Source organism: Echinops telfairi, unplaced genomic scaffold (genome assembly GCF_000313985.2).
Source record: "Echinops telfairi isolate 266 unplaced genomic scaffold, ASM31398v2 ScPeMD7_7469;HRSCAF=8507_1, whole genome shotgun sequence".
NCBI classification, from domain to species: Eukaryota; Metazoa; Chordata; class Mammalia; order Afrosoricida; family Tenrecidae; genus Echinops; species Echinops telfairi.
Genome location: NW_022111373.1, coordinates 66,801,292 through 66,822,771, shown reverse-complemented (window position 1 = coordinate 66,822,771; position 21,480 = coordinate 66,801,292). Strand labels below are relative to the sequence as shown.

General features: G+C 41.7%; 1 protein-coding gene across 1 annotated transcript in view; it reads left to right on the top strand.

The window, feature by feature from the left end:
* Nucleotides 1-21,480, top strand: part of VCAN (versican) — a 117,666-nt gene that overhangs the window by 5,812 nt on the left and 90,374 nt on the right. Inside the window, exons 2-5 of the mRNA XM_013004896.2 lie at nt 6,152-6,227; nt 12,195-12,572; nt 16,607-16,781; nt 16,861-16,988. Of these exons, the coding sequence (XP_012860350.1) occupies nt 6,158-6,227; nt 12,195-12,572; nt 16,607-16,781; nt 16,861-16,988 (751 nt within the window). The 5' untranslated portion in view covers nt 6,152-6,157. The remainder of the gene's footprint in view (nt 1-6,151; nt 6,228-12,194; nt 12,573-16,606; nt 16,782-16,860; nt 16,989-21,480) is intronic.

Below are 21,480 nucleotides of genomic sequence, written 5' to 3'. Positions count from 1 at the left end.
TCAACAGTTCAAAACCATCAGCAGCTTTACAGGAGAAACACAGACTTTCTATACACTTCAAGGGTTACAGTCTCAGAAATTCACAGGGGCCGTTGTACTCTGTTCTAAAAGGTCCCTATGGGTTGGAATCTACTCTCTGGCAGAGTTTGGTGGGTTGTTTGTTTTTCCAGTCTCCTTGGTGGGGGGTGGGGGAGGAATCCAATCAAAACTGATGTTGGAGGCGCTCTGTTGAGCCAGTTAAATTCAAGGCAGAGATGTCACACCAGGGATATGGGAGTGCATTGGGATTCCCAAAATGGTAATCTTGATGGATTTTCTCAGAGGAAACATGATGATCATCAAGATTAGATGGAAGAAGTTTTAAGAAAATTAAAGAATGCATTGGTGAGAAAAAAAACTGGGAAATTTGCAGGAAGGAATTAATTTCTCCATCATGACAATGCCTTAGCAACAAGGGCTGTCCTACAAACATTTCATTAGTTCCCCTCCCCTCGGCCACACACACATTCACCCTGCTGCCCTGGTCTTTCCCCTTCAGACTTGTTTTCCTCTCCAAACTCAAAGAATATTTCAAAGGAACATTGGGTCCCTTGAGGATGTCAAAACTGCCATTTGGAGGTGGTGTAAATAGAAGAACACAGAATTCTTTGTGGGGAAGGGTTAGAGAGATGGGACCTTAAATGTGTATAGACCTAGTAGAAGGTTATGTCAAGAAACAATAGCTTCATAGTTTAGTATTTTTGTTTAATAAAGGTTGTATGATTTTGTAGCAATACTTTTCTACTTATCCTCATATACACCATTAAAAAATCCCAAAACAAAATCCCCCAAACAACCACTCAGAGCAACTCTCAATAGGGTTTTGCAGACTGTACACTTGTACAAGAGCAGCGAACCTCATCTTTTCCTGGGAAGCCCCAAGTGAGTTTGAACTGCTGGCTTGGCAGCTAGCAGTCCCACACCTAACCATAACACCATCAGGGTTCCTTCAGCTTTCTCTCTGCGCCTGGGCATATATAATAAACATGATGATTTTTCCTTAGTCCAGGGATTTTTGACACTACTATACCCTTCTACTGAAGGTGCCTGGAGGGGCTGTATGTGAGTGGTGAGTGGAAAGGATCTTTGTTGAGTATGTTTGAGAGTTAGGTTTCCTGAATCTCCCTGAGATAAGTCTGTTATCTATGTTATTATTGTTAGCTACTGTGTTATCAGTCCCTGACTAATCATGACCCCATGCACAACCAAAATAATGCTGCCATCCATCACCTGTTGTGGATCAGAAAGTTGTGATCCATGCAGTTTTCATTGTCTGATTTTCAGGCCTATCTTTTTTTTTTTTAGCTAGTCATAGTCTGGAAGCTCTAATGAAATGGTTTCAGTATCATATCAGCATGCAATCCACCACTACCAGTGAGGGAAAAGTGGCTACACATAAAGTGCATAAAGGCTGGGAATCAGATTAGAATTTTTTATACTGAACGTAAACGTTCTGTAACTGAACCACCAATGCCTCATCAACCAACCAACCAACCAACCAACCAGACAGACAGACAAACAAATAAACAAACAAACCCACGGCCATTAAGTCTCCTCCAACTCTTAGTGGCCCTAGATAGTGTTCCCAAGGTGGTTAATCTTTATAGGAATAGAGAGCCTCAATGTCCCCCTTGAGCACCTTGCAGATTTGAACTGCAAACTTGGTGGTTACTATTCCAGTGCTTTCCTGATGCCACGGCCTGTGCTTCATAAACAGGTGTCTGTGTATCTACAGTGGTGATTCAGAAGAAGTAGAATGCTTACTTTCTATTTGGGAGGCAGTAGTTTAGTTCCTACCTGGCCAAGGCACCTCATATGCAGTTAGGACCTGGTTGTTAGCGGGGTGGTTGTGTGTTGCTATTATGCTACCCCAGTTTCAGTGGAGCTTCTAGACAGACTAAGAAAGGTCTGGCGATCTACTTAAGCCGATGAAAACGCTATGGATCACAGCTTTCCACCATGAAAGAAAGCTTAGTCAAGGCCAGGTTCAGGCATCCAATAGGAAAATAGTGATCAATTCATTTGAGGCCATAACTCATTTGAAGTAAATCTCATGTCCAAAACATGAGCTTCTCTCTTCATGACAGCTATCCCTCCTATGAGAAAGAACCCAGGAGCAATCTGATGGGCAATCCCCTAAACGCACTCCAAACTCCTTGCCACGGAGTAGAGTCTGGCACATTGCAGCCCTATAGGACAGGGTATAAGTGCCCCTGTGGCTTTCCAAGACTGTAACTCTTTGCGGGAGTAGAAAGCCTCTTCTCTCTCCCATGGAGCAACTGGTGGTTTTGAACAGCTGATCTTGTGGTTTGAAGCCCAATGCAGCATCACTATGCCACCAGGGCTCTCTGGGCTTTGCCTATTACATCCATTTTGTAGCTGAGGTATCCTAGACAGTTGGTTGTCTAGGGTAACTAATTGGAAGAATGACAGAGACAAAAACCACTGTGTCTGTGTCCTTAAGTCACCCCTTTCAGCTAGGTTTCCCCCAAAGGGGTGAATACTAACTATCTGTTTAATAGAACTGGCTCGGAGGCAGCTCATCCCTGCATGGCTGGCCCTTCTCTCTGCAGTCATTTTTCATGGGTAAGAATTCAGGACTTTGTGTCTCTCAGGCAGTGAGCAGCCTCAGCCAGCTGGACACTACTGTTCGCTGCTTTTCCTCCAAGTGACCTCACTGAAGTAAAGGACTAAACGTAGGCACGGATTCTCATATTGCTCGGGTGCTTCCATGGAGACAGACTTGTTATCACTAACAGCCTGTGCTTACCAGACAAGAACAGTAGAGTAGAAAAAAGGGTTTCTGAAACTAAATCTTTATAAGAGTAGAAAGCCTCATCTTTCTCCCTTGTAGTGGCTGGTGGGTTTACAAATTACTGACCTTGTGATTAGCTCCCCATGGAGTAAGGAACACATTCTGCCAGCAGGGCTCCTGGAGTTTGAGAAGGGGTGTTGAACACAAAGGAAGAGGCTTTAGAAAGTTTCTCTTAGGAAGACCAAACATAGAAGGCAAATACATTCCCTAACAACCAATAGCGTGGATCTAATTTAAGAAAATTAGAGAAATGGAATGAATGCTATGGACCCCGAGGCTGAGGTGGTGGAAATATAGTTCTATGGTACCTCAGGTCAGTAAAACATTCTGTGATATTTACTATAAAGTGCTGCTGAGTTAGTTTTGATTCCTACAATCCCACATGACAAAATAGAAGTGCCCAGGGGATTTTCTAGACTGGTAACCAGAACAAAGTGAAACACTGAGAACAATTTTTCTTGAAGGAAGACAAGACTTTATTATGTTTAGGTGTTTTCGGTAGGTGCTGTTAAGTGAGTTCCAACTCATAGCAACCGTCAGTACAATGGGAGGGCACCCCACCTGGTCTGGCCCCTCCTCACATCTGCTCCCGTATTGCAGCCACAGTGTTTATGAGTTATTAAAGAAAGATTTCTTAGTTGGAGTCAGTTAATATATGTGAGATATTTTCCATTTAATAGCTTTTTATAATACAGCCTCATTTTGGTTAGAACCTAAAAAAGAGAGTAGATGAAATTGATGTTATTTATTTTTCCTTGAAATGTTTTGATGGCATTGAGATACAAGTGTGTATTTTCTTCTTGCTGCAGTATCTTATAAGAAATATAGAACTCTTTGGAATTTCCCAGGTAGTGTTGAATAGGGTCCAGTATCATATCCCAGTAATGCATTGATAAATAATAAACGTAATTATCAAAGTTAATCCATTGGAGTTGTCAAATGACCTGTAGGTGAAAAATGTGACATATATTAGGTTATAAAAAGGTCTTTCAGGAAATACTTAGAATTAAATAATTTTATGATTTTGTTTTGTTCTATTTCCTTTCTAGATACATGAAATAAATGAAGTATAGAAGAATATTAAGGAAAAAAGAATAGCTGTCATATATTATGAAATTGAAATTGAGCATAAATTGGATTTGAATTCTTATAGCATTTGCTTTTTTTTAATCTAAATTTCCTAGGTAATAGAGAATTAAGATAGTTTTTAAAGATGGTGAAAGTGGGTTATTTAGGGCACCAATTAGGAGCATGTATCAGAGTGCTTTCAACTAGAAGTAACAACCCCCCTGATCAAGCTGAGTTTTAACAGGTAACAGATATTATCTCATATCAAAAGAAGTCCAAAGGTAGGGCCCGTTCTAGGGCCAGCTCTTACAGACTTAAGGCCTGACTCTCCTGATTCCCACAGCGTCATCGACAGAGGCTGCCTTCTACAGTAGGAGGCCTGGTGGGTAGTGGTTAGGTTTGGGCTATTCACTGCAAGGTCAGCAGTTCAGAACCACCAACCGCTCCACTGGAGAACGAAGAACCTTTCTAGAGAGTTATAGTCTTGGAAACCCACACAACCCAGTCATAATCTACTTGATGGCAGTGAGTTTCATCTTCTACATTCATGTACCCTGTTTCCGAAAATAAGACAGTGTCTTATATTAATTTTTGCTCCCAAAGATGCTCTACGTCTTATTTTCAGGGGATGTCTTATTTTTTTCATGAAGAAGAATATGGTACACATTTATTGATTATTGTTTTATTAGAATAGACCTCGCACTTCCTGTCTGCTCCAGCTGTGCTGCAGCTAACAGTGAGCTGGGCGGCGGCAGCGCCCTCTGCTACAGTCCAGAGTCCAGAGTTACGGTAGCTTTGGAGGGGCCTTGTTTTGGGGGAGGTCTTATTTTCGGGGGGATGCCTTATATTTCAGCTAGAGACAAAAATGTAAGTAGGTCTTCTTTTCGGGGGATGTCTTACTTTCGGGGAACCAGGGTATGTAGGGCAGCTACAATACTTTTAGGGAAATATGCTATTATGACAATGCCTGGTGATGGAAAACAACCATATCCTATTTTCTTAAGACGAGTAAACCTTTGCAGTGGTAACCCAGCACAGATCCTTCACAGCCTATTGGCCAAAGTTGGATCACATTCTTATTAAGAAACAAGTCATTGGCAAACTGGATGGGCCTCCTGTAATTACCAAAGGACAATCCGGAGCTCCCTGAGCTAGCAATGAACCCAGGCTCTCCCAGATCATCTGACCACGTACAGGACAATGGAAGACAGTGGGATGGAATCCAAGGTTGATTAGGGAGGAGGAGGAGGAGGAGGAGGAGGAGGGGGAGGAGGAATGACTGCGGGGTGACCAATCAACACAAGTGGATAGAGAACAGTTCCAAAGGGAGCTGAGTAAAGAACAACTGTGCAGAAGAAAGAACCTTCTGCAGTTCTGAGGTTGATGCTTTATTTCTAGATGGCCTCCAACACTAGTGTTTACTCCCCTCATAATCATAGCTTTTTAGAAATTTAAGTTGAACGGAGCCATCTGAGACTCAGATTGTGAAATGCCTTCTCACACAATCAGTGAATAGCAGAGCCAAGGGCAGGGTTTCTTGACTGTCAGTACAGGGTGTTGTTGGGTTTTGTTTTTTTTCCCATTCTTTATCCATGAGACTTCAGAACTGCTGGAACTGCTTTAAAAACGCATGGCAAGCATTCACCTCTTTTTTAATTAACAGTGCCGTATAATGCATTTATTTTGTTTGCTCAGCTACCTAGAAACTCAATCTAGTCTAGTCTATGCTTTAAAAAGCCTGCTGAGGCCCTTCGCCTGTTTTTATATTGTGTACAGAGCCACCAGTGGGTTCTTCTTCTTCCCATCTGATACGAATTCCACCCCCTTCTCTCATTCCATCATGACCAGCTTCCTGTTTCTAAATCGACTTTGTGGTCACCCCTCCCTCTTTGGGCCAGATCCTAGACTCTAGTTACTTAGACTGTGGTCTGTATTGTTCTGCTGAAGGCCTACTCAGCTGTGGCTATCCAATATAGCCACATTGTGTGGTGTATGTTCTCAAATTGGGTTCTGGAATTATTGTGGTAACTGCTGCATTGGGTGAGATTCAAAGTAATCATCAAAGTGTTGGAACAATTTCTCTGATTACAAGTTCTCTCCTGTTTTTACAACCCAGGAGAAGCTGCTCCTTGCACATATATGACATGCGGTATACTTTTAGCGTCTGATTTATGGCTTCCCACAAATATGGATGCTGATGATTTGCTTTGCATGCTTCTTCATTTCTAGGACAAGATGCTGACGAATATACAAAGCATCTTATGGATGTGTTCTACCTTAATAGCAACCCATGGGCTACGTAAAGGTGAGTGTTGGTGCCATTTAAAATCGAAAGCAGAGTACCGGGATGGAATGGCACCACAGAGAGTAAAAGATAACTTTTTGATCTAGTCAATGCAGAGAACTTTCAGCTAACACTATTATTTGGGTGAAAGTTGTAGTTTTAAATCAATCAATCAAAGCAAAGTAATAAATGAAATGCTAACGAAGCAAATGAAATTTCAATAACTTCTGAGATTACTTTCTAACTGTGGGTAAAAGCTCCAATCAGACATTGGGAAGACGCTTAAAATTCATCTTTTTCAGTGCTGTTTAATGCCTCTCTGATAAAAGAGGCATGCCCTTAAATAACTGAGTGTTTAGAGTCTGAAAAAAGTCAGAAAGATACAGAGAAGACCGACAACCAGGCTGTAGTCTTCTCTTTTTCAGAAATAAGTTGACAAGTTCGTAGATATTGTTTTTCTTAACTTTGAATTTTATATCCCCCTAATGAAGGTCCCAATTTTACAATGTATGCAGTCTGGAAGTGATGTTAAGGAAGTTGAATAGGTCTCCAGACTCAGTTTCCACTTTTTCCTCACACTCAGCCTAAGCTTCACTACCATAGAGGCAGCCCCGACTCATGGCAGCCCTTTAGGGCAGGGTGAGTACCTGCCTCCGTGAGTATAGGAGACTGTCACTGTGTACAGAACCAGAAAGTCCCCTCTTTGTGGTGGTTTTGAACTGCTGACCTTGTGGATTGCAGCCATTTCGTAACCACTACATCACCAGGGCTCCTAGCCAAAGCTTCAGATAATTTTAAACAATTGGCTATCGCATGTGTAGACTTTCATGTTTCCTTAGTTTTTCACATGCCATCCTTCCTTTCTCGAGTTCTACCTTCAACTTATTCTCTAACACTCAAATCCGACCATCACTCCTTTCTCTGTTCTTTCCTTCTTCCCTTTCCTCTCAGACCCCCATTTTCCTTCCTACCTGTCTCTTTTCTTTTCCTCTTTCCCCTTTAGTCCTCTTTCCCGCTGTTCTTTCCTGTCCTTCATATTCTGGGACTCTCAGGATACCACAGTGGAGAAATCATACATTGTTCTCATTTTCATTAAACGTAATCTTCTAGTTATAAGTGACAGGCAATTATGAGTAAGCAAAGATCCAAGTCAGGTAAGTTCAGATGCGTGAAAATAAAGCCAAGTGACATCACAGGGAATGGACTGGGTTGGGAAGAGACCGATCTTTCATCATCTAGCAGAGGGCCTGGCACATTGTCAGCATGTAATTACTTTACATGTTGAGTGAATCAGTGATTAATGAATACGTCAATGAATGTGTCTAGGAGCAACTAGATGGCTATCAGAATAGAGACTCTATTAACTACTATATGAATAGCATGCACGTCTTGAACATCTTCAGATAGTTAAGTGTCAGTGAAGATCACAGACCGGTCAGCACGACAGCATGCAGTGAAGAGGAGGACACGAAAGGAGTCTCAGAGAGAGGAGCTCTTGGGCGAGGAGCTAGTTTGGGTAGGCAGCAATGGAAAGAGGCTACTAATGAATAAAGGTCAGGGGAGAACCTGGAGGGCCAGAGGAGCCAGTCCTGCACTGTAAACAAAGTTTTGACTTCCTCTGAAGCAAAAAAACCAATCACGACAACAATAGGGGGTATAGGGAGAGGACCCCTGATGTGGTCGCTCTGAGACAGTATTTTGAAATGGTCATACTAGCTCATAATATTGAGTAATTTTACATAGTTTCCTTATATGATCTTAACTTTCTGATGAGGTGGGTTTTTTAGTATCCCTTTTAGTGTTCTTGTAATTCTGTTTTACAGAGGAGGAACCTGTAGCACAGAGAGACTTGGAGACATAGCTACTGTACAAGATCACACTGCTAGTTAGTGGTGGAGCTAAGAGTTGAACCCGGGCTGTTTGGTCCAGATCTTTATTATACTTTTCTCCAAGAGTCAAGTCCTTGGAAAGACGCAATTAATTTAGGGTTAATTTCAGAAGAATTTGTTTTGTTTTGTTTGTTATTTTCATAATAGAAGCCAAGTAGAAAATCTAAGTTTGAGCAGAATACAGTTGCTAAGTCCTTAAGGGACTCTCTAGCAGTCATCTGCTGAATCAGCAAGTGCTTTCATCTGAGAGTTTTCTGTGTCCTCCCCCACCCTAAGGTCCTCAAGAGACCAATGACTAGAATGGACAAACTGTATACCGATGATTGGTTTTATGCTAATACACAAAACGGTCTCTGCTTTAACAGTTCTCGTTCTATTAGGTCACAAACTGTCCTCATCAGTAATTCTCTAGCACCGCCTTGGTTATTCCACTATTCCTCTCATAATAAGATATGGAGTTATGCATAATCATTCATCATTGAACGAATGAGGGGGATAGTTACCATTTGACGGAGTGATAACATTCCATACTCTTCATCTGACATTTATTTAGCCAAGGTTTCTGGTTCTCTCTCTCTGTTTGGTCAAATTGTGCAGATGGAATTTACTTAGTTGGCAGAATTTCCTGACAGAGAATGGGGGGTAACTGATCATTCACTATTTAGATCTTTCTCCCCTACTGTACTCATTTAGACCCAACCCATCTGGTGGGAACAATGAGTTTTTGTTAGGATTCACTTGTATTGCTTTCATTGTCAGCGTTTCAAACAGGTTCCTGCAGGTAGCAGACCTTTTTCCTGTTGTTAGCATCATCTATAAAAATGATCCACTGAACTATGAAGTTTCCTTCTTAAAATATTTAGATTTAGTGAACTTGGTCCTTGTTATCCAGGGCACTAAGACCCATGATTTAATACACAAAAGATCTGACCACACAGTTTTTTGTTAATCTTGTTAAGACTGGGTTTTACATGAATATGAATTTATAGTTAACCTTACTTAATTAAATAATTGAAAGGTTTATTTCATTAAATCATTAGAAAGCTTATTTAATGAGCTAAATAAGCTTTACGTGTTCTTACATTTATAAACATCTGGGACCATAAACAGCCCTTGGGAAATGTGCCTGTTGACATAGTTTTTGTTCCGTGCATCTTCTGTAACTGCAATCATTTAACAAGGCGCAGCAATTCAGGGACAGTCTCATTGGATAGATTGGGCTGGATCTTGTGACTATCCGTACACATTTAAAGTTATCAAAAGGAAATCTGGTGAAGCTGCTTATTCTCCACGAAAGAGAACTATTTTATACATGGTGGAGAAAGCATTCAGGAAACAAGATCAAAAGATTTCATAGGACATAAGATGAACGCAAATTCCAGAGGTTCAGCCCACAGAGTCCTCACCGCTTTCCTTCCCAGGACGCCCACTCTGGCAACGGAGGTCAAGATCTCATTGCACCATCACCCTGTGCTGTCAGCATCTCCTTAACGGACTCGAATGTCAGCAATAAGAACCACTCACAGGTCCCTCTCAGGGAGCTGATGAACTTATTTATAAAATAGTCCAAGTCCTAAAGGATTTCCATTCAGATAGTAATTAAAGGATTACAGAAGTAATAGGGTCTAGATTCTGAAGAAGGAGCTCTGATGGAGCAGTGGTTACGCATTGGGCTGCTAACTGCAAAGGTGGAGGTTCAAACCTACCAGCTGCTCCACAAGAGAGAGATGAGGCTGTTCCTGTGATATATTCACAGTCACAGCAGCCTTGCTGAGCAGTTCTGCTCTGTTCTACAGGACCGCTAGGCGCCAGAACTGCCCCAAAGGCCGTGGGCTTGGGTCTGTGGGTGTGTGTAGATTCCGGGATGTCCGGGTAGTGCAAACAGCTAATGCACTCAAGTGCCAATCAAAAGGTTGGAGGATTGTGTCCACAAAGAGGCGCCTCAGAAGAAAGAGCTGGTGATCTACTTCCTATCAATCAGTCCCTGAAGAACCCTGTAGAGCACAGGTGGACTCTGGCACCTACCATGAGTTGGCATAGACTCTGGCACCTACCATGAGTTGGCATAGACTCTGGCAATTGGTTGGCTAGACTCTGAAAGGGACCTAAGACTGAAACTTCTTATGAGTTTAATGTAGGGATAAGGTAAGAATCCCAGAAATACCAAACCTAAAACATTATTTAATTATTCTTCTGACCTTATACTTTAGAATATTGATCTCAGTAACATTTTAAAGATTATTGTAGTGTGCAGCCAATAAATAGCACATTTAATTTTACTTTCATTTAATATTAACTGCCTTCAATCCTGTTTTAGACAAGCTATGTATAGATCAATAAAATGAGTTTTAAAAAATATCTCAGATAAATGACCATTATAACTTGGAGATAATTACAGGTCTCTGTTATAGATACACTAAGGAGTCCTAGTGGCACTGTTGGTTAAGCATCAGACTGTTATCTCTAAAGTCAGCAGTTCAAACCCACCCGCCTCTCTGCAGGAGAAAGATGAGTCTGTATGCACCTGTAAAGGTTTACACCTTTGGGCATCCCATAGTCGGTCACGGTGAATCAGATTGATGTAAGTGGGTAGGTTAGGCTCATAAACCCCCAACCAAATTCACTGCCATCAAGTCGTTTCTGACATCGGGCAACTGTGTAGGACATCGTGGAACTGCCCCTGTGGGTTTCTGAGACTGTGACTCTTTGCGGGAGTCTCATTTATCTCCTGCGGAGCAGCTGCTAGTTTTGAACTGCTGACTTTGTGGTTAATAGGCCAATGTGTAACCACTACCATACCAGGACTCAGAGACACACTCAATATAATATGGCATTAATTATTTTTAATTTATTTGTGCTAAGTGTAAGATTTTCTAGGGAAGTCGTTTGAAGTTAAATTTAAATCATTAGCCAGAGAGAGTTTTTTTTTTCATGGAGCATAATATCTCTACAATAGCTTTTTACAATTCCCCAAATGACTTATCTGTATGGGTCTCTAGTGAAGCTATTTGGTTTCACATGCATATCTATACTGAGGTGTTAGAAACACATCACTCTCTAAATTAAAAAGCTATTATATCACTCCTTAGTGGTTACTGTTAACTTGTTGACCATATTTTTATCAAGCAGGATTTGCTTATGCATTAATAGTAATTCATATTCTTATTACACAGTTTTTTTTCTAGCTTAGTCAGTAGGCCCCTGAGGCAGGAGGATGGATTTTTAGGAGTAGAGGAACATTTCTTTGGCGTGTAATGATGTTGGCTGGTCGTCAGTGTTTCCTTGACCATGTTTCAGGAGAGCTAGGTGGACGGTGGACAACTTGGCCCTCAGGAGATAATTCAGTGCAAAGTAGTTGCAGCTGGATTTGCCATTATGATGAAAGCTTTGGTTCAAATACAGACCCAAGAACATCCTTTAAGTGTTAGTTTTACTCCAGCTCCACTCCAGGAAAAGAAAGCACCTTTTACAAAAATTCTCACTCCCTTCTTTGAATTTATTTCCATTTCCTCTTAGGTAAGGTGGGACGTCTCTTAAACGTTTTTCATCCTCTGACATGTAGACCTAATTTTCACCATTCCATTGCTTCTTATCCTTCTCCCCTTGATTGCCTTCTCATGCTTCTTTATTTTATCACAGATGTTGTTCATGCGCTGCACTATTACAAATGCTTTAAAACAGATGATGTACGCACAAGTATATTCAGCACATACAAGGAACATTATTAATCCCTGTCTTTGATACAAAACATTGCAGGGGATTTTCTGTATGTGGAGTCCTGGTTACTTGTTGGGCTGCTGAGAGGTCAGTGGTCTGAAGCCACCAAGTGGTGTATTCAGCATTCTATTCCTGTAAATAGTGTCAGAAACCTAGATCTGCCCTGACCTATGGGGTTGCCATCATGAGTCGGAATTGGCTCTCTGGCAGTGAGTTAGACTTAGTTATTCTCTGTATGTAAATCACTTCTAATTGTTTTGCATATTGAAAAGATAAGCCAAACCGTTGTCAAGGATTTTTTTGTCCATTCATGTGTCCAATGCATTGCGTTTGCTTGTTTCATTTTTAAAGGCTTAATTCTGGTGTTTTCTGTTTCCTCTAGTCAATGCAGAAAAACAGGCCGCTGTTAAGGGCTCCCTTTCTGCCAAAGTCAGCCTGCCTTGTCATTTTTCAACCATGCCTACTTTACCACCCAGTTACAGCGCAACCAGTGAATTTCTTCGCATCAAATGGTCTAAGATTGAAGTGGACAAAAGTGGGAAGGATTTAAAGGAGACTACTGTTCTAGTGGCCCAAAATGGGAACATCAAGATTGGCCAGGACTACAAAGGGAGAGTTTCTGTGCCGACACATCCTGACAACGTGGGTGATGCCTCACTCACGGTGGTCAAGCTCCGCGCAAGTGACGCGGGCCTTTACCGCTGCGACGTCATGTATGGGATTGAAGATACCCAAGACACCGTGTCCCTGGTTGTGGAAGGTAAGGCATTTGGCATCTGTAAGATGGTAGGATAGCATGATGTCTGGCTCAGAAGTATTGTGAAAGAGCATGAACAATGTATGTGGGGTTGGTGCAGGTAGGACCCCCTACCGCTACCACCCTATGAAAGCCAATGCCTTTCACCAAGTGGGAGGCATTTGTTATTTGGATTGTGATTTTTTAAGAAAATAGGCTGATTGATTAAATTTAGAATTTAGTTGTTCTTATGAATTATAGAATCTATTTGGGCTCAGAATGACTCTATTTGACCCCCTAAAACTGCCCATAGGGTCTCTAGGCTGTAATCTTTACAGGTGCAGAGCACCCAGTCTTTCCTTCTTCTGCACTTTTGTCAGATTTGAACCAACAGTTACATTAGCAACTAAACTCTTGACCTTTGTACTACCAGAACGCCTTAGTATGTCATTGTTGTGTCTGAGTATACTGTAAATAATGCATACCTCACACCATGGTCAACAGTTCAACACTCAGTGTCTAAGTGTGGACATCTATTGAGGGCTACTCTTCAAAACTGATCTTTATGTCATTTAGTATCTATTGACCTACTTGAGGAGGCCTGGTGGCGCAGTGGTTACGCGTTGGGCTGCTACCTGCAAGGTTGGCAGTGTGAAACCACCAGCACTCTGAGGGAGGAAGACAGGACTTTCTATTCTAGGACTCAGTTACAGTCTTGGACACTTGCAGGGGCAGATTTTTTATTTACTTACTTTCCCCCTTGTTTTCTGACTCTTTTCATATAATTATGAAAATCTTTGTGTTTGCATTTAGACAATACAAATTCTGTCTTCTATTGAAAAAATAAGGTACTTAATAAGTACTGCAGTAAAATACCAATACTAAATAATTATTGAATTGGATCCAAACATTGGATCAACAGAGAAATTAGTGAAATGTTTTAAAAGGCTAATGCAGTGGTTGTTATTCATTAAGTCTTGCAAAAAGACATTTGTTTTATCCCTTCAGTAGTAGTTTAGATGTCATTTGAATTTAGCTTCGGAGACAAAGCAAAGAAGAATGGTTTTAATTGGGTACACAGCTCTTGGACAGATATTATTTTGGCAAGTTATCAAGCAAAACTCTAATGCCCTGACATGATGGGACAGCTTTTCCTCCAACCTTCCACTTTCCTACAGAAAGAAGTACATGGGGATTTATTAAAAATCTTTTTTCTGTGGCCAAAAGGGAGCATGCTGAATTCCAGATGCAACAAATCAACTTTCTGAACATCCTTGTGCATACAGCTTCTTTTGTTTCCTTTTCCAAGTCTGTTTGTATGTTGTTTGGGTATCCATGAAACATCCGGAAATAACCCTTTTTATTATTTACTTTAGTTGACCTCAAATTACTCTGCTGTAATCTCTTTGATGATATTACATGTATTATATATACATACATAATATGTATTCCAAAAGGAGGTAAAGGACTTCTTAAAAATTTTGCTATTAAAGAATTAGCAATGGATTTGCCCCTTGCCCCTCTGAAACAATGCAAATCCTCCACTAAGCTCCTTAGCCCCATGAGGTCTTCAACTGATCTTAACCATTATACATACTTACATCCCTGTGTTGGTCATGGCGGCTCATTTATGACCTCTTCTTACCTCCAAACTTCAGGGCATGTGTAGGACTTTTAATCACCAGGAAGATTATTTGAAACCTTGATCAGTGGAAGTCTAATTTAAAACTATCCAAATGATTGCTTAGGTCTCAGAGATTATAATCGGCCATCTCTCATACTTACCAGCTAGATACTTCCTGGCAATTTCGTAAAAGTCCTACAAAGGGACATATTTTCTGGAAGACAACTGATGAGGTTTTTCCAAGGGTTCTCTTTTAGGCAGAACAACTTAAAAATGGGAAATTTAATGTCTTTGTCAGTGAGTCTTCTCGGTACCAGTGTAGGTCTTGCTCTACTGACCTTGAGCCAAACCCCAAACCAAACGCGCTGCCATCAGGTTGATTCTCACTCAAAGCCACCCCCTGAGACAGGGTACTTATCTGTGAGCTGAGGGGTCCATTCCCTAGAGTTACTTTATTGGCACACACCAGTCTTAAAAAAATAGATCATGAAAGGAAGATGATATGGCAAATAATCTTAAAGATAGAAGCCAAACTGTTGGGCTGCAATCCTCATGGCCGGCAGTTGGAAACCACCAGCAGCTCCTCGGGAGACAGCTGGGCTTTTTAGTCTCATAACCAGTTACAGGCTTGGAAATCTACAGGGGGTCACTATGAGTTAGCTCTGAGTTGATGGCAGTGAGAATTAAAGGGAATAGGTGTTCTTGAAGACACAGAGTTAAGGGAGCCAGAAAACGGACTCCCTTACTTCATGACTTGAAAAGCATGGCTGTTACTTTAAGGACTCACGTGGCCCTACAATAAGCTATGGTATTTCAATTACCACAAACCCATGTGAAAATTGGACCCTGATCCAAGAAGAGCAAAGAAGAATTTCACTTATGAAGCTGGAAAAGAATCTTGAAAGTACCATGGACTACCAAAAGAACAAACATCTGTCCTGGAAAAAATACGGCCAGAATGTTCCTGAGGAGCAAGGGTGGCGAGACTTCATCTCATGAACTTTGCATGTGGAGAGAAGGGTATCGTGCTTGGTAAAGCCGAAGGGCAGGGAGAAAGAGGAAGAGCTCAATGAGATGGATTGACACAGGGGCTGCAATGTTGGACTCAAACATCAACACAATTGTGAGGGTAGAACAGGACCGGGCAGTGTTTTGTTCTGTTTCACACGGTGAGGGTATGAGTCAGCGCTGTCTCAATGGGTCCTAACAACAATAAACTTCATGATACTGCCCAGGGGCAAGTGAAGAGAAACGTGAAACATCCACTTGTACCATGTAAACATCGACTAGCATCTCTTCCTGAAAGCATACAATGTTGAGATAGTTACTTCCTGAGGAAATTGCTGTTGCTGTGATGTGCTGTCCAGCAGCTTCCAACTCATCCCAGCCGCATGTACAACAGAACCCAGCACTGCCTGAGCCTACCCACTCCCCCATTGTTCTTATGGTTGAGCTCCCTGGGGCAGCCACGGTGTCAGTCCATCTCATAGAAGACCTTTCTCCTTTTGGCTGCCCCTCCACTTTACCAAGCATGATGTCTTTCCCTAGGGACTGGGTCTCTCCTGACACCATGCCCAGAGCAGGTGAGAAGAAGTCTTGTCATCTTTGCTTCTAATGAACATTCTGGCTGTACGTCTTCCAAGACAGAGTTTTTTGTTCTTTGGAAGTCTTTGGTACCTTCAGTATTCTTCACCAGCACCACAAGTCAAATGTATCAATTCTTTGGTCTTCCTTATTCAGTGTTCAGATTTCACGTAACCGCTACACCACCAGGGCTCCTAAGCCCTTCAAGTGTCCAATGATTCTATGACAAATATTGCTTGTGATTAGGACATCTACCTACCACTGAGTATCCAGTGTCTGAAATCCCCTTTTGGCTTGTTTACATGCTAGTAAAAGTCCCAGTTAAGCAACTTTCCTTTGCAAAGGATAGGCATTGTGGTGTTCTTCAAATCACCTGAAGGTGCTTTTGCATAATTGTGGCTTTCTTGAATAAAAAAGATTTTTTTTTTAGGTGAACTGAAGACTCCAAGTCCATTTTCATTTTACTCCCCCCACCCCACGCCCACCCACAGCCACTCGGGTCACTATTTTGTCTTGAGGAATAAGGAATCTGGGGGATTATTTTTGGTTTTTATTTTATTTGTTTAGCTTAAACTTTACTTTTGTTTCTTAAAGACAGATACTGTATACATTGACACATCCCATCTCAAGAAAGAAATCAACAATAGCCTGTTAAACCCTTCACGTATGCGGTTCTCTTTCTCCTCATCCTTCTTCCTTGAGTCCAAAAGCCTTATCTCAAATATATACAACTATGTCTTGAGGCTCTCGCTATTTTTCTAATGAACTTGATGTAGCCTACCAGTCAGAACTTTTACCTATGGTGACAAATGCCAGCAGGCTCCTCATTGCTTGCTGCTTGTCTTTGCAGGCGTGGTGTTTCATTACCGGGCTTCGACCAGCAGGTACACTCTGAATTTGGAGCAAGCCAAGGAGACGTGTTTAAGTGTTGGGGCAGTCATAGCCACACCGGAGCAGCTGCAGGCCGCCTATGAAGATGGGTTTGAGCAGTGTGATGCAGGCTGGCTGGCTGACCAGACCGTTCGGTGAGAGGGCTGCGGTCCACAGATGTTCACACCTGCATGTGGGAGGAACGTGTCACTTAGTAGTCATTTCTTTCCCCAGATACCCCATTCGTATACCCCGAGAAGGCTGTTACGGAGATAAGAATGGGAAGGAAGGGATCAGGACCTACGGAATCCGTTCTCCTCTTGAGACTTATGATGTGTACTGCTACGTGGATCATCTGGATGGTAAGGCCTTTAGAGTTCTACCGGTTCATTCGCAGTCAGAAGACCGAGGAGAGGTACCTTGGAATGTTAGCCTATCTTCCTGTTGGTTTGGATTCCAAAGAGCGACTTTGAGTCTCCATGACCTGGCGGATGTGTGGTCAGGAGAGGGAGGGGTGTGTCCATGGCTCTGCAGGTTAGAAATGTGCTCTAGTGAAAGGTAGGTTTTCTTACTATCGCGCGGCTCTTGGCCTGTTTCCTGGACACCTCAAGAGCATTAAGATTAGAACACTGGAATAGGGTGGTATCTAGTCTTGTGAAAATGTCAGGTCGTATTCCTGAGATAACAAACCCCTAGGAAACCAAGCATTGACCTTGGCAATAAAAAAAATTAAATACTCCAAAAGCTCAAAGGAATCATGCTGTAAACTAGCCAGGTGATATTTTAATGTTTCAGATCTCTTTGTGTTTATTTCACTGTACTAATAGGCAAGCCTTTGAATCTTTCATTCATTCAACCAATCAACACTAAAAGAACACCCGACATGTGACAGGTACTGCACTGGTCATCAGGAGGATGAAGCCAGTACCCTGCAGCCCTTGGTTTAAAGGTGCTTTGGGTCTGGTTGATCTGCACCATCCTTCCTCACTCAGTGTGGGTTAGAGATTCTTAAAGTGAGACGTTTGACTTTAAGAGTGCCAGCATTATCTAATGAAGTCTTGTTATAAAAATGCAGGGGAAGGAGATGTTTGGTACCTTTGAACTGGAGTGTCATTTGTGTTAACAACCATCATAGAGGCCTACCTGCAAACATAAAAAAAAGAGAGCTTATAATTTCATTTTTTGAGGGCTAACAGAAGAAGAATGCATTCTTGTTACTAAGGTAAAAATCGGCAGGTTGGACTCGATCATTTCTGTGGTCCCTTTCAACAATCCTGTGAGTTTGTGATTCTTTGAATTGAATAATCAACTTCAGAGACTGAGAGAGAGTAAGCGGTTTATATATTTCTACTACTGTTACTACATATAAATAGGAAGGTCTGCTTCCAAGAAGCTCACTTAGTGTATGTTTTCCTAGCGTCTTAGCATTCTTCTTGTCAGTACCCTGTAAGACTGCGAAGTGTATTTTGTAAAGCCAACTTGACATTAGCAATTCCAATTTTTATGTAGTGTCAAAGGGACCACAGATGCAAAAGCTGAGCTGTGGGTGACATTGACATAGATGCAGAACTTTTATCTTCCCTTTATGGCAAGCACTGCTGTGTTGTTTTTTAAATATCGGAGAGTTGCAGGAGAATGTGGTTCTAAGAAATGCATTTGGCTATTGCTACTTCTATAATGTTGAAGCTCGCATCTATCATTACTGCATTAATTTAGAATAATATACATGTGAGTGATAGTTACAAAAAAATCTGGAATGTTGGTAATATTGGAACTTGACCAGAGGTATTTTGTGGAATTATATAAGATCAAACTACCTATAAGATCTTTGGTAAATGTAATTGAAATGGTGCAGATCCAAATATTAAGATATATTCGTAAGTCTTGGTGGAAAGACAGGTGCCTGTGCCCACTAAGTGCCCATGATGCTATTAGCACGTGAGCCCTATAGGTCCTCCGTGTGTCTGTCTCTCAGTCTTCTCCAGATGGAGCAACAGCAACCCCCACTCTCTTAGACTACACATTCCCCAACTCTCAGAGAATTCCTCCAAGCTCAGAGAAGTCTTTGTGGGTTTTCAGCTTCTGCAGAAGTGCTAGAAATTCCACACCCTCTCCCAGGCTCCTTTGAAGTTCTTTAGACAGGTTTAGGCGGTACAAGTCTGATAGACACCTTGCCATACTGCACCCACTAGCTATTTGGAGCTGGCTCCCCACAATCTGCTCAGAGTAGCAGAGAACTGGGCTCTGTCAGAATAGTAGCATGTATTTGTCATCCACACTGAGAAGAGGTTTAATAGTTGACAGAGGCTCTTCTCCACTTCCATAAACCTAGTCACTGCTAAAGCAATTGTGCTGTGTGCAATTCATTTCTGCTCCAAGTTTATCCAGTTGTATTTCATATAATTAGTTAGTATCCGTGCCCCATATATTTGATGAATGAAACCTGTAATGTGGAATACAGTATACTTTTAGTTGGGGCAGTTGTGCAATTGTGTTTGAGCCCATCAGGTGTGGCATATCAGAGTTGATGGAGAAATAGAAAAGCATCCGTGCAAATACTATTTCAGGAAATGACAGATTTATGTGCAAACTAGGCTTTTGAGTTAGTTAATTGTGCCAGTCTGGCCGATAATCACATGTGGGGCTAATTGAGAAGGGGAGGGATAAATGGGTGGTGAACCTCGCCTTTCTAGTTCTAGGGTCTCTTGCTTTGTGATGGTCGCACCAGGGTGCAGCTGCCTGAGCAGTTCCTTGCTTCAGCTTGCAAGATTGACTTCCTACAAGACATCCCCAAGGAGAAGCTACATGGACCTATCCCGATGCAGCCCTGGGTGCTGGAGCAGCCGTGTGGAGACCCCTGCTAGTGCTGAGATGCTTGTTCATTCACTGACTCAGCTTTCCTCCTGCAGTCGGCATCATTGCCTCTGTTTTGTGAGGTGGAGGACTTTGTGGACTGGTGTTGGGTTAATGGATTAATTTTGGACTTGTGGGCTTGGGCAGCATTGGGTTGGGATGTTTTCGTGATGCACATTTTCTTTACATAGAACTCTCTTATACATGAGTTGCTGTGGATTTGTTTCTCTAAAGTACCTAGACTAATTCAGCTTTTATTTGTTCTCTTGAGGAATCTAGATACCTCTGGAGCATATTCAGTGGTGTTCACGATGACAGAGTGCCATAACACTTTCACTTTCTGTGAGTTGGTCTTTGGATTAACTTTGGACTAACTTTGGACAAAATCCATAACTTTGGACTCTGGTTGTTTACTCTTTGATTTGCAATTTGAGGGTCTTGAGGATTAAAGGGAGTTACCCGTGTCCTAGAAGCTGCTAATGTGCTTAGATGTTGACGTTTGGGCAGTTCTGTCCACCTGGGGTACTACAGAAGAAAGGTTTGGCTGTCTGCTTCTGAAAGTTAGCTCTTGAAAGCCCATTGGGGCCCAGTTCTACCCTGACATTCAGGAGGTCGCCAGGAGTTGGAATCAACTCAATGGCAGTGCTTTTCTTTCTTTGGTTTGGAGATTGGAGGCTGATGACATAAGAGGAAGATCACAAAATCACTCTTATGAGGGCATTCTCAGCCCTTTGCTGAAGCATGTGTGCCTTTGATAGGAAGCCCAAGGGTTTCTGTAGAATGATAAAAATTCTTGTGGACAGTTGACTATAAAATTATATCTAGTATCTTAAGAGCCACATTGGTAAAAGGTTTCTTTAGGAGACGTTCATTGTGATATTTATGGACATCATAGTTCTCACCTCTACTTCCTCATCGTTTGAGAGCCACGTGAGTGTATAAGAGGTGTGGGAGTAGTCAGGATGAGACCTGCTGATCCGATGGAATATTGACACAGAAGTCAGAGCCAAAGTGCAGTTGCTTTAAGGTCAGCAACTGTATTAGCACTGCAGGGAAGAAAGTCAGCTGACATAAAATGAAACTAATAAAGAGGAGTTAACTTTGCTTTCATTTGTTTATTGTGGAATATATAAACAGTTGACAGAATGCCACCCTTGTCTGTTCTTGTGTTTGCTGAGGTCACATTCACCCTGACAGATGTGTTTCTCTGAACAATTCAAACAATTACACTAAATTACATCCAGCCACTCCAAGGGAAAAGCAAAACGAGACAAAACGACATTGCTTGTTCTCCTAAGGTGGTGATTATAACTCAGTTATTCTTATGCTTATTATATTCAAACTTTTGTTCTTTAAAAACCCAAGTAGTGTAAGAGAATTACCCTAGCTATATTCACTAGCAAGCATTTCAATATAATTTGTGTTCTTAGAAATGGTCTAAAAGTTTTGGAGGTCTATTATCCATGATTCATTAGTAGAACCTTATTATTATTAAGTTTATAGCATTGGGATTCTTAAATATGGCTCTTGATTTTATGATTCATGAAATCATTCTTTTAGGAAATGTAATGTGTGTGTCCCAGGAAGGTAGATTGGAAAACATTAATTGCTTAGATTAAAAGTGAAATGATGAAATGTTTCTGAAAAATGGGTAGAGAAATTCTGATTATATAGAGTAGTAAAAACAAAGTTGAAGGTCTGAGGGGTGGGCCCCAATCCCAACTAAGTGGACAGACCCCCTCTTCTCCACAGAAGAATTCACTTCAGAGGACAGCACTGAATCTGCATATTGGGGAGAGTGTCATGTCTGATCAGAGCACACAGGAGCAAATGAAGGGGGAGGAAGAGAGAGTGGAACACACCCTGACCCACCAAGCCTTGAGGATGATATCCCTGCTCAGAGCAGCCAAAGCACAGAGGGGAACATAGGGCCGGCCCTGCTATGAGACACGACTTCCCTCACTGACCCATAACCCTATGGGGGACAACACTAGATACACA